The sequence below is a fragment of the Phalaenopsis equestris genome, unplaced genomic scaffold (genome assembly GCF_001263595.1).
Source record: "Phalaenopsis equestris unplaced genomic scaffold, ASM126359v1 Scaffold217343, whole genome shotgun sequence".
In the NCBI taxonomy this organism is placed as follows: domain Eukaryota; kingdom Viridiplantae; phylum Streptophyta; class Magnoliopsida; order Asparagales; family Orchidaceae; genus Phalaenopsis; species Phalaenopsis equestris.
In genome coordinates this window covers 40,487-54,283 of record NW_018235871.1, presented here as the reverse complement: position 1 = coordinate 54,283, position 13,797 = coordinate 40,487, and the positions used below count along the sequence as shown (strand labels likewise).

Genomic DNA, 13,797 nt, shown 5'->3' with positions numbered 1-13,797 from the left:
CTCTCCCCCACACACACACACACACTTATATATGCAAAATTTGGCAGCCTTCTATGCCTTACAATTTTATAGCATACATGTGCTTGCATCATTCAACATGAGTTTTTTTTAGATTGCTAATATATATTCGTATATTATTTGTCATAACCCGACCCGGGGCTTGGACTTAAAGGCGGGTATAGACGATCGGACGGTGCAAGCATTAAATTTATTCTATAACTAACATTTAAATATGTATATGAAAGAGCCACTATAAAAATGAATTAAAGTAAAAAAAATTAAATTTATCTTATTTTTGGTTGTTCGTGTCTTTTATAAATATTATTACTTCAATTGTTTAATTTTTAATTTGATAATTTAACCTGAAATTTCAGTTTAAAACAACAGTAAACTAAACGAAAATATATAATACTCATACTCTTAAATTATAGTAATTCAATGTAAAAGGTGACAATATGCATATGAATTAAACTATGTAAAAATATAATAGCATTAGGCGGATTGTACTATCTAACTTGATCATTCGAAGTGATTTTAACTATTTATCATGTTTTACTATATTGTTTACTTATCAATATTCTTTTTAATTTGAATACAACTGTAACAGGAGCACTATCTAAAAATTATATCACTTAAAGTAAATCAATATCAATAATTCTTTCCATTTACATGCTTGAGTATTTTAACGTTCTCCTACTAATATTATAAAGGGGCACTCCATCATAGCCAAACATCCACATGCAAACAATCAAAATAGTAAATTTCATTCTTATCATGTAATTCAATAACTTGAACTATGCATTTAAATAACATGCAAATATCGGTGATATACACTCAGTATGATCAAAATGAAATTAAAGAGCCAGTATGTCTTACTCTATTTTTTACATATCAATATTCTTTTTAATTTGAATACAACTATTACAGGAACATCGTCTAAAATTTATATCACTTAAGGTACATCAATATCAATAATTCTTTCTATTTATGTGCATGAGTATTTTAATAATTTTTTGCTAATATTATAAAGGGGCAGTCCCTCATAGCCAAAATCCACATGCAAACAATCAAAATAGTAAATTTCATTCTTATCATATAATTCAATAACTTGAACTATGCATTTAAATAACATGAAAATATCAGTGATATACACTCAATATGATCAAAATGAAATTAAAGAGCCACTAAAATCTATTTAATCAAGTCACAGTGAATCAAACTTAGGAGAAATCAAAGTTACTATACTTTAAAATTATAAGTACTCATCTTAATTAGCTTGCTTGGCACACCGATTCCTGAACCCCTCTTACCTTCTTGATCCAAATGTTCTTTAACCTAAATTAATGCTAAACATTAACCTTTTTATTTATTAAATATTAATTATAAATTAAGCAAATTGAACTTTAATTAAACATATCTTATCTTTCAAGATAATTTGAACATCGATCTTGCGATCTTGCGATCTTGCGATCTTGCGATCTTGCAATTGTATCTCCCTTAGTCAATTATGTCCTGATTTCATATACTTCTATTATTAACATTTAAATATTAAATTTGAATAATCATAAAAGATTCATTAATTAAATTAATACAATCATAACTTATCTTAAATAAAAAATTGGTTTCGCTAAACTTTCACTCTCCACGTCGCACTTGTAACTCTTCAATTTTCCTTGTAATAAAAGTTCGCATCACTAAACACCATCCGATTCTGAACTTTATAGTTTATATCCTATTTCAAAATAACTTTTGTTAACACATTAATTCAATAAATATATACTCATACACACAATTATTCATATAGTAATATATTTTTAACTTATTAAATTATTAAGCTTAGCTTTTTTATAATATTTAGCTCTAATCTAGTTCACGCACGCTCAATTTTCCCCCATTTGCTTCGGTCTCTACATGCGAGCACGATGCACAAAAGGTCTCCTTCTTCCCCTTCGATCTCTACACACGAGCACCACATGACCTACGCATCGGCGGTGCCCTTCATCTCACAGCAATCGCACAGGAAATCCTCAACGTCGTCTCTCCTCCTTCCAACATGATGCAACTCAATTGTTCTTTCTGCTGCTCCTCTTCTTCCTCTGCACGCGAGCGGCTAGGGTTTGAGTCTTCCTCTCCATTTTACACTGGACCTGCTCGACGATCACATGTGCGGGTAAACCTTCAATCTCCTCTTCCCACAAAGCCGTTTGCATTGTAGCAATGTGCATAGGCTTCGAGAGTGTTGCACACAAGTTATCTTCCTTTCTTCCTCTTCTTTTTTGTTTATTCGCTTCTAGCTTTCTCCCTCCCTGTATCTCGGCTTTTTTTCTCCTTATCTCTGGTGCTTCTCCCCTCGGATTCGATTCAGAGAAAAGGTGCAAAAATATCCTTTTAAATTTTTTTTAGTTAGAGTTACGTCTCTTTCAAACGACATATTCTTTTATCATTATTATTATTATTATTATTATTATTATTATTATTATTTATTGATTATTACATCATTAGTCACAATCTTTAAGATAGAATTTAGCTTTAGTCACATTCTTTGATGAGGAAGTACTTATAAAGTAACACCAATCATGAGAATAAATGTTGCAAACTTTTATTAGATATAGCTCTAAAGCATATGTTATCTTGCAACAACCCAAGAGAACTTGGTGGTCTATAATTTCGGCAGCTTCATTTAATATATTTTGTTAGGTACTTATTACCATACGACATCATTAGATGTGTATTTATTTCTAATATCTTTTGAGTTTAAATATGAAATTTGTTAAGTTAGAATGATAATTAAGCAATTTAAAATTCAAATTTAATGTAATAAGTATTTTAACCGAAAAAAATATTCATATAACTTGTATAATTTTATTTCTCTCAGAAATGACATGAATGAACTCAATTTATAAACTCAATAAGGCTAATTAAAATTTAAATTAACATCACTGTTGTTTTTTTTTAGCAATAAGTGAAAAAAAAACAATGATGAGATTCCTTTATCATGTAGTGATGGCGAGCCGTGGCCATGAATAATGACAGATCCTTTCATGAAAATGCAGGTTTTAGTAAATGAAGTATACGTTTTTGCAAGCACATGGATGCATTACAAGCTACTATGAAGATTATATGTGAATGCTATGAAAATGTATAGTGATCTTGTGGATGAATTTCGATAGGTTTGGATGAAGGTTAATGCAACATAATTTTTTTAAAATAACACGTCAACTAGTTAGACTATATCCTTAGTTTTTGCATTGCAAGTCACGAAGGAAAAGACATGATGAAACTGGTGACAATCTGTTCAAATGAGATACTATATAATTAGTGGATTATCATAGAAGATGACTTACTAATAACTAGTATAATCGGTTTATTGATGCACCACTTTAAAATGGCATAAAAAATTATTTATCTAGAGCAGTTTGACTAGGGAGACAACAATCATTAGAATATTATTTTATATGCACCATCACCCTACAATCTTTTGCAAAGCATAAATTGACTAAAAAATGGCAAATTAAACTTGCATGGCAATAGAAAGTATTCTGGAAGAAATTGTATGCAGTACTAGTAGGAAGATGTCCCAATTTTATGGTATACGTAGTTCTACACCAGTCTAATCATTGTATTGCAAGTAGTAATGAAGATGTTATGAATTATATTTCTGATTGTTTTTGAAATTTTATTCTTTTTGTGGATAATAAAATATTTTCTTTGGTACTTGGTGGTACAGCCTTTAAATATGGCTTGATTTACTAAATCTATGTGTAAGTTGGATTTAAGTGCTATAATGCTAAATACTCTTTGCAGCTAAACACCTCCTTTAGAGTCTCTGTTCTCTATTAGAAATTTGAGTCGACGCACAACTTCAAAATTCGAACTTTTGTTATCTCTATTAATCTCCCAGCTTATACAGGTAGAAGGCCGGATAATAAAAGCACAGATTTGGGACACAGCTGGGCAGGAGCGGTACCGAGCTATTACCAGCGCTTATTATCGCGGAGCACTTGGTGCCATTCTTGTCTATGATGTGACCAAACCCACTACCTTTGAGAATATCAGCCGTTGGCTCAAAGAGCTCCGCGACCATGCCGACTCCAACATTGTGATCCTACTGATTGGCAACAAGACTGATCTCAAGCACCTTCAAGCTGTGGCCTCTGAGGATGCTCAGAGCTATGCAGAGAAGGAAAGTTTGTCCTTCATTGAGACTTCAGCGTTGGATGCCATAAATGTGGAGGAAGCCTTCCAGATGATTTTGGCTGAGATTTACAGGACCATTAGTAAGAAGACTCTTTCTTCTTCGGAGGAGACCGGATCAGGCCCAAATGCTGGGATCAAGGAGGGGAAGACAATTCAGGTGTCGGGTGCGGAGGCAAACACTACGAAGCAGTGTGGCTCTACCTAGGAAAGAGTGTTATGTCTGAAGATTTTGCTGGTTTCATTTTGTTCCCTGCCTATGTGCTCCGATTTTAATTGTTAATTTTTTTAGGGTGTATTTTGCAGAAAAATCATTCGTCTTTCCAAATATGTGATATCATTTACAGATTTATGAGAGAAGAAATGGAGATGATAAGAAAGTGTGCTAAGCTAAGATAGAAATGTATTAGAGAATTTATGATATAATTTTTGCAGTAGAATATTATGATATTTTGTTATTTGTGAATTTATACTGCAGGAAAATGATGTTAGAGTAGGTGTAGGTTATTCTATTGTAGGTGAATTTCTTGTCATCAAATCCCATTGAGATTATAAATCGTGATATGCATTCCAGAGCCAACGAAGCATTGTAAAATAGCGTAAATTTAATACATCAAAATTTATTCAGGCTTTTAATTCCTGTGAATGTGGAATTAGGAGGGACGACTTTTGATTACTGTATTCTGCTGTCTACGATTTCTTCATAACAAATGAACTTGAGCTAAAGCTTTAAGCCTATATTGAATATTGAAAATGATTAATACTCATAATTAGTTAAAAGGGCCTCTCTTAACCTCACTTTAGCTAATTATAAGTAATTATGTCCTTAAATCTCTGTTTAGTTAGATATATGTAATTAATCTTACTTCCGGTGTGTGTGTGTGTGTGTGTGTGTGTGTGTGGATATGAGGGAAATGATTGTAAATCGCTGATCGCCCTTCTTCTCTCAATTACATCTTTATTGTTTCTTCTTGAATATATTGCCTGCAACTTCTCCATTCAATCCCAGTAGCTGCTTCATTTCATGGTATCAGAGCAATTTGCCTCACAGCCTTGTTCTGTTCTCTTTTCTCAGCTTAGTGGCATTTTTGTTCTCTTTTTTTCTGTTTCGGTTTGCTATCCAATATAGATCGTCACTCCGGTACTTGAAGTTCGCTGATTATTAAAAGGACTTCTCGCCATGGATGACTCCAGCAGCTCGCAAACTCACGAATGATTGGCGACGCTTGGCATCACTGATACTCCAATTCCATCGTCTTTGAAGTGTCTGATTACAAATCTCAAATCCACGGGGACGACATCTATCTCTGTAGATAATTATCAAGTGTGGATGTCTCAGATGATGCAAATGGGTTCTTAGGTTTTCTTGAAGGTAGTTTACCCATTTCCTCCCCGGTTGTGGCATCTGAATCAGGTATATCTTCGGTTAATCTTGCTCACTCTGTGGATTCTGATCAATCAGAATTTAGTGGATGCCTTGTATTCTGCAATCTAGCCATTCTTTTTGCCTTATGTTCTGAATTTGAAGAGTTGTCACGAAATCTGGATCTTGTTGGAAAAGCGATTACTGGCTTCCAATCGATCTCGAGTAATCCAATTGAAAAATGATTGACACAATGTGTATGTGAAATCTTACAATGACACAATATTTAATGCAAATTAAAGCCATTATTGACAACATTTTTGCAGCTGGGTCAAAAGTGGATTCAGCATATATTATTCTTTCTATCCTAAAAGGAATGCCTCCGTCATATCAAATCTTTAAAACTGCAATCCACACTAAACTAGCTCCCATAAGCCTTGGGAATCTTTATGCTCTTCTGAGCAGCAAGGAAATCAATCTCTCTGCTGAATTAAGGTCGGAAACTATAGAACCTAATTCTCAAACTGGTCTTTGCATTTACAAAGAGAAAGGTAAACCGTACAAAAGTAAGGGCAGCTTAAATAATCAATCCTCAAAGAATACTTCAGAATATTCTATCACTCACTCTAAATCCTCGTGTTCGACTATATGTCAGATATGCAATAAACAGTGCATCTACTTGCTAGCACAGCTTCAATGCCAATTACCAACAAAAAACTGCCAATGTTTGGGCTGGTACTAATTCTCAAAAGGCTTACGTTACCTCCACCACTTCGTCTGTTAAATCCGACTGGTATCTTGATACCGGAGCTATATCTCACTTGACTACTGATCTCAATCAACTGCATCTTCCTGAACCTTATCAAGGTACTGGCAGTACATGGTCGGCAATGGTAACACAATTCCTATACAACATTCTTGCAGTGGCATTCTACCTATTCCCAATCGTAAGCTAATTCTTTCTAAACTATTTCATACTCCTCAAATTTCTCACAATCTCATATCAAGCTCTCCATTATCTCATGATAACAAATGCATGATTATTTTTTATGTTTCTGGACATCAAATAAAGGATTGTATTACCCAACAAGTTCTTCTTCGGGATCCATGCAGTAATGGGTTGTACCGTGTTTCTACCAATTACTCAAGCCCTTACATCGGTCATCACTGATTCTGATAGATGGCATCGACATTTAGGACCTCGTCTTTTGACAATGCAACTCATTGCCAAGCAAGCAACAACCTCGATTACATCTTCCTACATATTTTTCTTTTTGCATTTCTTGTACCATTACAAAGTGTCATTGTATTTATTCTAATAAGTCTACTAGTACTCAATGCACTCCATTAGCATTAATACATTTAGATGTTTGGGGTCCATCTCCAACTAGGTCAAATCAAGAATATTGTTACTATGTACTATTTATCGATGAGTTTACTAGGCACACGCGGCTTTATCCATGAGGAGTAAATCTGAAGCCATTTATCACTTTATTAAATTCAAACAAGAAGTGGAACTTCAGTATCAAAAAATAAAAGTAATGCAAACTAAAAATGAAGGGGAATACACTAATCAGCAGTTCAAGAATTTACTCATTATGTAAGGCATTATCCACCAAATTAGTTGTCTTTATACGCCCCAACAAAATGAAACTGCCGAAAGAAAACATCGACACATTCCGGAAACTACAAGAACTACGAGAGCACTTATGGTTGATTCCAATGTTTCTCCATCACTTTGGCTAGAAACGGTCCTCACAGCAGTTTATGTGCTAAATTAGCTATCGGCTAATGTTATAGCTACCAAATCTGCCTATCAGTTACTTTATGGTACTTTTCCGGATTACCACTTTCTTAAAACTTACGAGTGCCAATGCTTTGCATTGTTCCCCTCCACTCAATGCAATAAACTCCAACAAAGGTCTATCACTTGCATATTTATTGGCTATCCCTCCCATGTTAAACGCTACAAATATCTTGACGCCACGATAAGAAAAATTCTCTTCTCTCAACACGTTTTATTTAATGGAAATGTCTACTCTTACAAACAAGTTCAACAACTCGACTCTCCACATTTACTACTAACCCCCCCACCCATCACTCTCCTTTCCGTTTCAACATCTCCAACTCGGAGCACTACCGCTGAAATGTTCAATTCACTTCCAATCCTACCACACCTGCTACTACTCCTACCTGTAACCCATCAACTCACAGTTTTCTCCCTACCAAGCCTGACTTGGTGCATGTGGCTTCCCCATCTATTTCTAGTGATTCTGCTAAAAATCAGTGACTTCTTGCTGCACCTTGCCAAGTATCTGCTCCATCACGCCCTTCCATAAGATCGAAACATCCTATGGTAACTAGATCTCAGACGGGCTCCCTACCTGATAAGATCATGCTCAATCTGCTACAAATTTCGTTGCTCAATACTGAACCTACCACTTATAAGCAAGTTGCATATTTATTGGCTATTGATTATTGGAGGAAAGCGATGGAGGAGGAACTACAAGCTCTCCAAAAACAAAACAATTGGACACTTTTCTCTCCCATGTTGATTAGCCAATTCTTGGAAGTAAGTGGACATTTAAAATAAAAAAGAATCCTGATGGTTCACTGGCAAGTTATAAATAGCCTTGGGTAATCAACGAGGAAATGGTCTCAACTATAAGGACACATTCAACCTAGTAGCCAAAATTCCCACTATATGTCTTTTTCTCATTATTGTCATTCACTATTAGTGGACACTTTATAAAATGGATGTATCAAATGCTTTTCTCCATGGTCAGCTTACTAGAACTGCCTATCTACAGCAACCTTCGGGGTATACCGATCTGATTCACAAACTCCATTTATGTCTTATACAGAAGTCTATCTATGGACTAAAGTAGGCTCCACGACAATGGAATCAAACGTTCACTACCATCTTCTCCAATTCAGTTTTTGAGCAAGTACAGTTGATTCTTGTCTCTGTATCTATTGCCACAACACTCATTGTCTTATCTCTTACTTTATTTTATTGAAATATTATTAACGGACAATAATTGGAGTTGATACTACAACTTCAACAACAATTACAATAGAAAATTTCTATGAAATTTATGGATTATGTTAATAATTTTCTAGATGTCCATATTACTCATACAAATTATGGCTATCACATCAATCACTCGCTATGCGAATGATATTCTCAACCAAACAGGCATGAAAGTCTGCAAATCTGTACCAAATCCCCATGTTCTCTCTCATAAAGTCTACAATGAAGATATCGAACTATATTCTAATCTTTCGCAGTACAAACATTTAGTCGGGTCTCTTCAGTTCTCATTTTAACTCTACCACATATCATGTTGCTGTCAATTATCTGTCTCAACACTTGCATCAACCTTTACAAACTCATTATAATTCTCTTAAACTTATTTTGTGTTATATTAAAGGAACACTAGATTTGGGTATTCCATTTAGAGCTGGTTCACTAGAACTTCTTGCATATGGGGACGTAAGTTGGGCGACTAATGAAAATGATCGTACATCAATTAGTGGTCAATGTATTTTCTTGGACCCAACCTACTATCTTTGGAATGTGAAGAAGCAACATACAGTGGCAAGATCTTCAACTAAAGTAGAGTATAGAGCTATATCATAAACTGCCACTGAAACCAGTTGGCTATGCCATCTGCTTCAAGACTTTCGCATACCAATTTTGACACCTACACCTCTCTATTACGATAATATGTCCGTTATGGCTATTGCTCACAATCCAACTTTTCATACTCATAAAACATTTTCAGATTGACTAGCATTTCATCAGAGATCACATCAAATCCAGCGAAATTACTCTTCAATATATCACCTCTGATGAACAAATCACTAACCTCAGTTTATCTAATTATAAGTAATTAGTTCCTTAATCTCTGTTTAGCTAGAGCTAGATATATGTAATTAATCTTATCTTTGGTATATATATATATATATACCTCTGTATCGAACTTCGAATATAAGGGAAATGATTCTAAATTTTTAATTGCTCTTCTTCTCTCAATTACATGTTCTTCTTCTTTCTTCTTGATTCTATTGCCTGCAACTTCTCCATTCGATCCTTGGAGCTGCTTCATTTCAAATATAAGGTAGTAAGGACGCAGGATCAAAATTCCAAGTCAGAACCATTGATGAGATTTTTCAGTATTGTCAAGTAGGTTCTGACCCGTAAGGACCTGCTTACACAAAAGGACTTTCTTTTTATTTTTTACTGCAATCCACCACTTTAATTTCTATTTTATTTTATTTTCAATCATAGGGTGAAGTACCGGCTTTAAGTTTTTGTTTTTTACCGGCTTTTAGTTTTTTTTTTTTTTTTTTTTTTTTTTTTTCTTAAACAGGAGTAAGGAAGGAGATAAAAATCTGTAGATGGGGAGTAAGTGGTGTGTAAGTGAGTCAAGCCGGTTTGAGCTCCGCTCGATAAGTGTCTCGTGAACTGAGCTTGATGAGCTAACAAGTCAAGCTCAAGCTAGCCCCAACTTGACTCGATAGCTCATGAGCCGTCTCATATGAAAAATATTAATACAAAATTTACTCAAAATATTTGATTTAAAATATTTAAAAAATATTTTTTTTAAATCTTTTATCAAGTGATTTCTTATTATTTCTTTCTTTTTGCTCGTTCTATTTGTCATTTTATTATAATATTATCTTGAATTAATATTCTTATCTCTTTTTTATAATAAATAAGTCAGGCTCATTGATCAGTTTGAATATGTAAACTTAAACTCAAGCTCAAGTTCGAACTCCAAAAAATGAATCAAGCTCCATCGGTGTGACTCGGGCTTGACTTCACTCTTCACAACCCTAAAAGAAAGATAAAAATTAACAAGAGAGCTATGTAGTAAATAATATAAAAACAAAACAAAACCTCACATCCTATTCAATGTTAGCTTCTTAAAGGCATGAAGTTGACCATTCGAGCATCGATTATCACATGACAAGGCGTGCATAAGCTTTTTCATTGGTAAAAAGGGGACCTTATGGCCACTCATGCAATTTTGCATTTTTTAAATGTCACCTTCCACATTATATTTAAGTGTAGGGGTATTCACATACATAGCCTCCAATTTTTATACATTTATTTATCTCACAACCAAACTTTGATTTTTAAGCACATAATGTTCGTTGCCACTTCATTTCTGAAATTATTGCTTGTGGTGATATTACTTTGAACAAGATTAATACCCATGATAATCCTGTGGATATAATGACTAAGTATTGCTTATTCATTCATGATCATTAGAGCTTTCCGAACGAGGTGGAGAAAGTTATATTCTATGTTTTTTTAGAAATTCATGTAAAGGTGTAGATTTCTAAATTTAACCCTAATTTTGTGGCTCCTACTTATCGTTTCGTAGGGAAATTATGGCCATGAGAATTGAAGCTTTAGAAGGAAATTATGAGCATGCTAATTGGGGAAACGTGAGCATTCGGATTGAATGTTTCGACCATTAGATGCTTTATTGACTATTTTTTAATTATTTCCTTTAAAGGGGTCATGCTAAAACTATATATATCCCTTTTCTATTGTGTACATGACATTCTCCACTTGTAATCCCTTATTTGATATATTAAATTCTCCTCATCTGCCCGTGATTTTTTCCATCTTAGATTTTCCACATAAAATTTGTGTTTTTTTATTTATTTATTTTATTATTTGTTACATCGATTCAACATAAAATTATAACAAAACATGTCAAAATAGAGCTTTATAAACATTGCAATCTAAAACAAGAAAAGGAGCTTCCACACATCCATAAAGAAGAAGACTAATTACTTGAGAAATTTATATATCAACAACAGATTTGATTAGACAAACGATATGCTTAGAGTTTAGCTCGCAGCAGAGTATGTCTGAAACAAATAAGATAGTATCTTCTTGTAATCACCCATTTGAGTCCCAGTGTTGGGATCAACAAGAAATGGTACCTGGAGACAAGAAGAGATCTTTAGATGCTTACAGCAGCTAGTCCATTTAGGGGGAGAGAAATAGAGGTACAAATCATCAACAATAGTTGGGTAGATTTAGAGATTAAAATGGTTAAAAATTTACCTTATTAGAACCAGATATTTGCACGAGCAACTCTGTGTTTGATGACCCCTCTCCCACATTGTGGAGGACATAAGGGAGTTCTAATTCACATATTGCTTCACGAACAATCCTTGCAAACTGCAAATATTACAAAAAGATTGTACAAGGAAAGTTTTTATGCTCACCAGATGAAAAGAGAGTCAACTTCGTGCTTACTGGATTGTTTTCATAAGAGAAAAGTTCCATCATCTTTAAAGGTGGATCTATTACAGTCCTGTCCCACAATGTCATACCTCTTCCGGCTCGAAGAAGTGTAGGCACCCATCCTGTCAATGGTGTGCTGCAATATGGTAAAGAAAAAAGTTTCAATTCAAAAAGGCCTAAAATGTCACATAAGATGAACTGCATTTTTTCATAAAATGAGCAGTTGCACATCCCCAAAACAGAGTTGGAACGGTGCCTATAAACACTGTTCGCCAAGTAATTTGAATATTTATGTTAGGCACAAGAATAAAAGGGCACTTCAATCATTTGCTAGTTATAATTGTGGAGTATAAAAATAGACCCTAATATGTTAGGAGTTATGTTATGTGTGATTATTGTCTTGAATCTTAGTTTAGGGTTTGAAAGAGATGATCTACCTCTTAATTTTTAAGTATTTATATTTTATGTATTCGGGATTGTATTCTTTTGATTTAGTACAGGCAGAATAGAATCTATTATCCTTGCTATAGTTCTTACAGAAAATTGTCCCACTCCTATCACCAATCAGAGCATTCAAAATTTCTCAGAAGCCAATGATAAGAATGTTGCGTATAGGGATTAGCTCATATTCGTGATTGAACCTCACGATACAGTCGCGATTCGAGTTAGCTGGAAAGCCAATGATGGGATCACGACATACGGGGTCCATTGTGTTACATATAGGATCGCAACGTACAGGATTTGCCATGTTGTGAATAGGATTGCAGCGTACAAGATTGTAGCATATAGTATCGCTACGTATAGTCCCGATATGTTTGAATCATGCGGCATCAACTTCGTGAGCAAACCTCGCGACACAGTCAAGACTCGAGCTAGCGGGGAGGCCAACGACGGAATCATGGCGTTCACAAATTCTGCCTTCGTGATTGAAAATAGTTTGAGAGTAATAGAGTCAAAGAAAGTAGATGCTTTGAAAAAAAAATTAGGGGAGAGGTGAGCCAAATCAGATATGGAATGAAGAAGTCTTTCTTGCTCATGGAGGTGTAGTTCTCGACCATGGAGGGGAGATTCAGATTCCTTGAGAAATGTGAATAAGATCTCACAGTTTCACACCAATCAGCCACCGCCTGCTGCATGATCGGGTGACGGTGTCTGGAGTGGAAACGAGAGACAAAATCAGAAGGATTTACGCAATGTCAACGCAGTGTCGTTGCCTTAAGTGAATCTAGAGCAGCGAGATCGAGCGAAGGAATCGGAAGTGGACTCATGCGACAGTGTTTGGAAAGAATAGCGCTACATCCGGACGATTCGAATGAGCTACAACAAGCGGAACAGGACGGCGTGCAATCCAAGTCCAGAAAAGATCGATTTGAAGGATTTCAGCCTGGAATAGAAAAGCACGATGGGTGAGACCACTGCCAAAGGATGCATCCAACCGTGACGATGCACTTTTGTTTTGGCAGCCATCCGAGCGAATTGTGATGTAAGAACCTATGGGATGGGCAAGCTGATTATGAAAATAAGCCAAACTTATAGAAGAAGACGAATCAATATTTTTTGAGGAAGGGAACCCTAACCCCACTTCATGGGTGGAATGAATTTCAGTCGAGGAGATTGAGGAAAAACTAATGCATAAGAAAGATGAAGATGTTGATCTTTGAAAGAGAGGATGTCTAGGGTTGGGCCTATCACATTGAGATATATTTTGATGTTAATAAGATGACGGAGCAAGAAATATTGATGGAGGCGGACTTGTGTTTAGAATGAAAGACTCTAGTGTGGGATTAATAGAGAGAACAACGTCATCCAATCAAAACATGGGAAAAATTCAAAGACCAATTGTTGGAGCGTTTCACAACCACATAGGAAGAGAATTTATATGAGCAATTTTTTGCATTGCTTTAGGAATAGTTTATCATAGATTATAAGGAGAAATTTGATATGTTATTATATCGTTTGAGAGGAT

The 13,797-nt window shown here is 35.0% G+C and overlaps 2 protein-coding genes across 3 annotated transcripts in view; one reads left to right on the top strand and one right to left on the bottom strand.

Moving 5' to 3' along the window:
* Window positions 1-4,660, top strand: part of LOC110037239 (ras-related protein RABA2a) — a 12,764-nt gene extending 8,104 nt beyond the window's left edge. The window contains exon 2 of the mRNA XM_020741836.1: window positions 3,911-4,660. Coding sequence (XP_020597495.1) covers window positions 3,911-4,402 — 492 coding nt within the window. The 3' untranslated portion in view covers window positions 4,403-4,660. The remainder of the gene's footprint in view (window positions 1-3,910) is intronic.
* A 6,657-nt stretch (window positions 4,661-11,317) lies between these two features.
* LOC110037242 overlaps window positions 11,318-13,797 on the bottom strand; it is a 31,704-nt gene continuing 29,224 nt past the window's right edge. For both annotated transcript variants that reach the window (XM_020741838.1, XM_020741839.1), the window contains 3 exons: window positions 11,844-11,967; window positions 11,649-11,765; window positions 11,318-11,524 (listed from right to left, as the gene is read on the bottom strand). In XM_020741838.1, coding sequence (XP_020597497.1) covers window positions 11,429-11,524; window positions 11,649-11,765; window positions 11,844-11,967 — 337 coding nt within the window. In that variant the 3' untranslated portion in view covers window positions 11,318-11,428. The remainder of the gene's footprint in view (window positions 11,525-11,648; window positions 11,766-11,843; window positions 11,968-13,797) is intronic.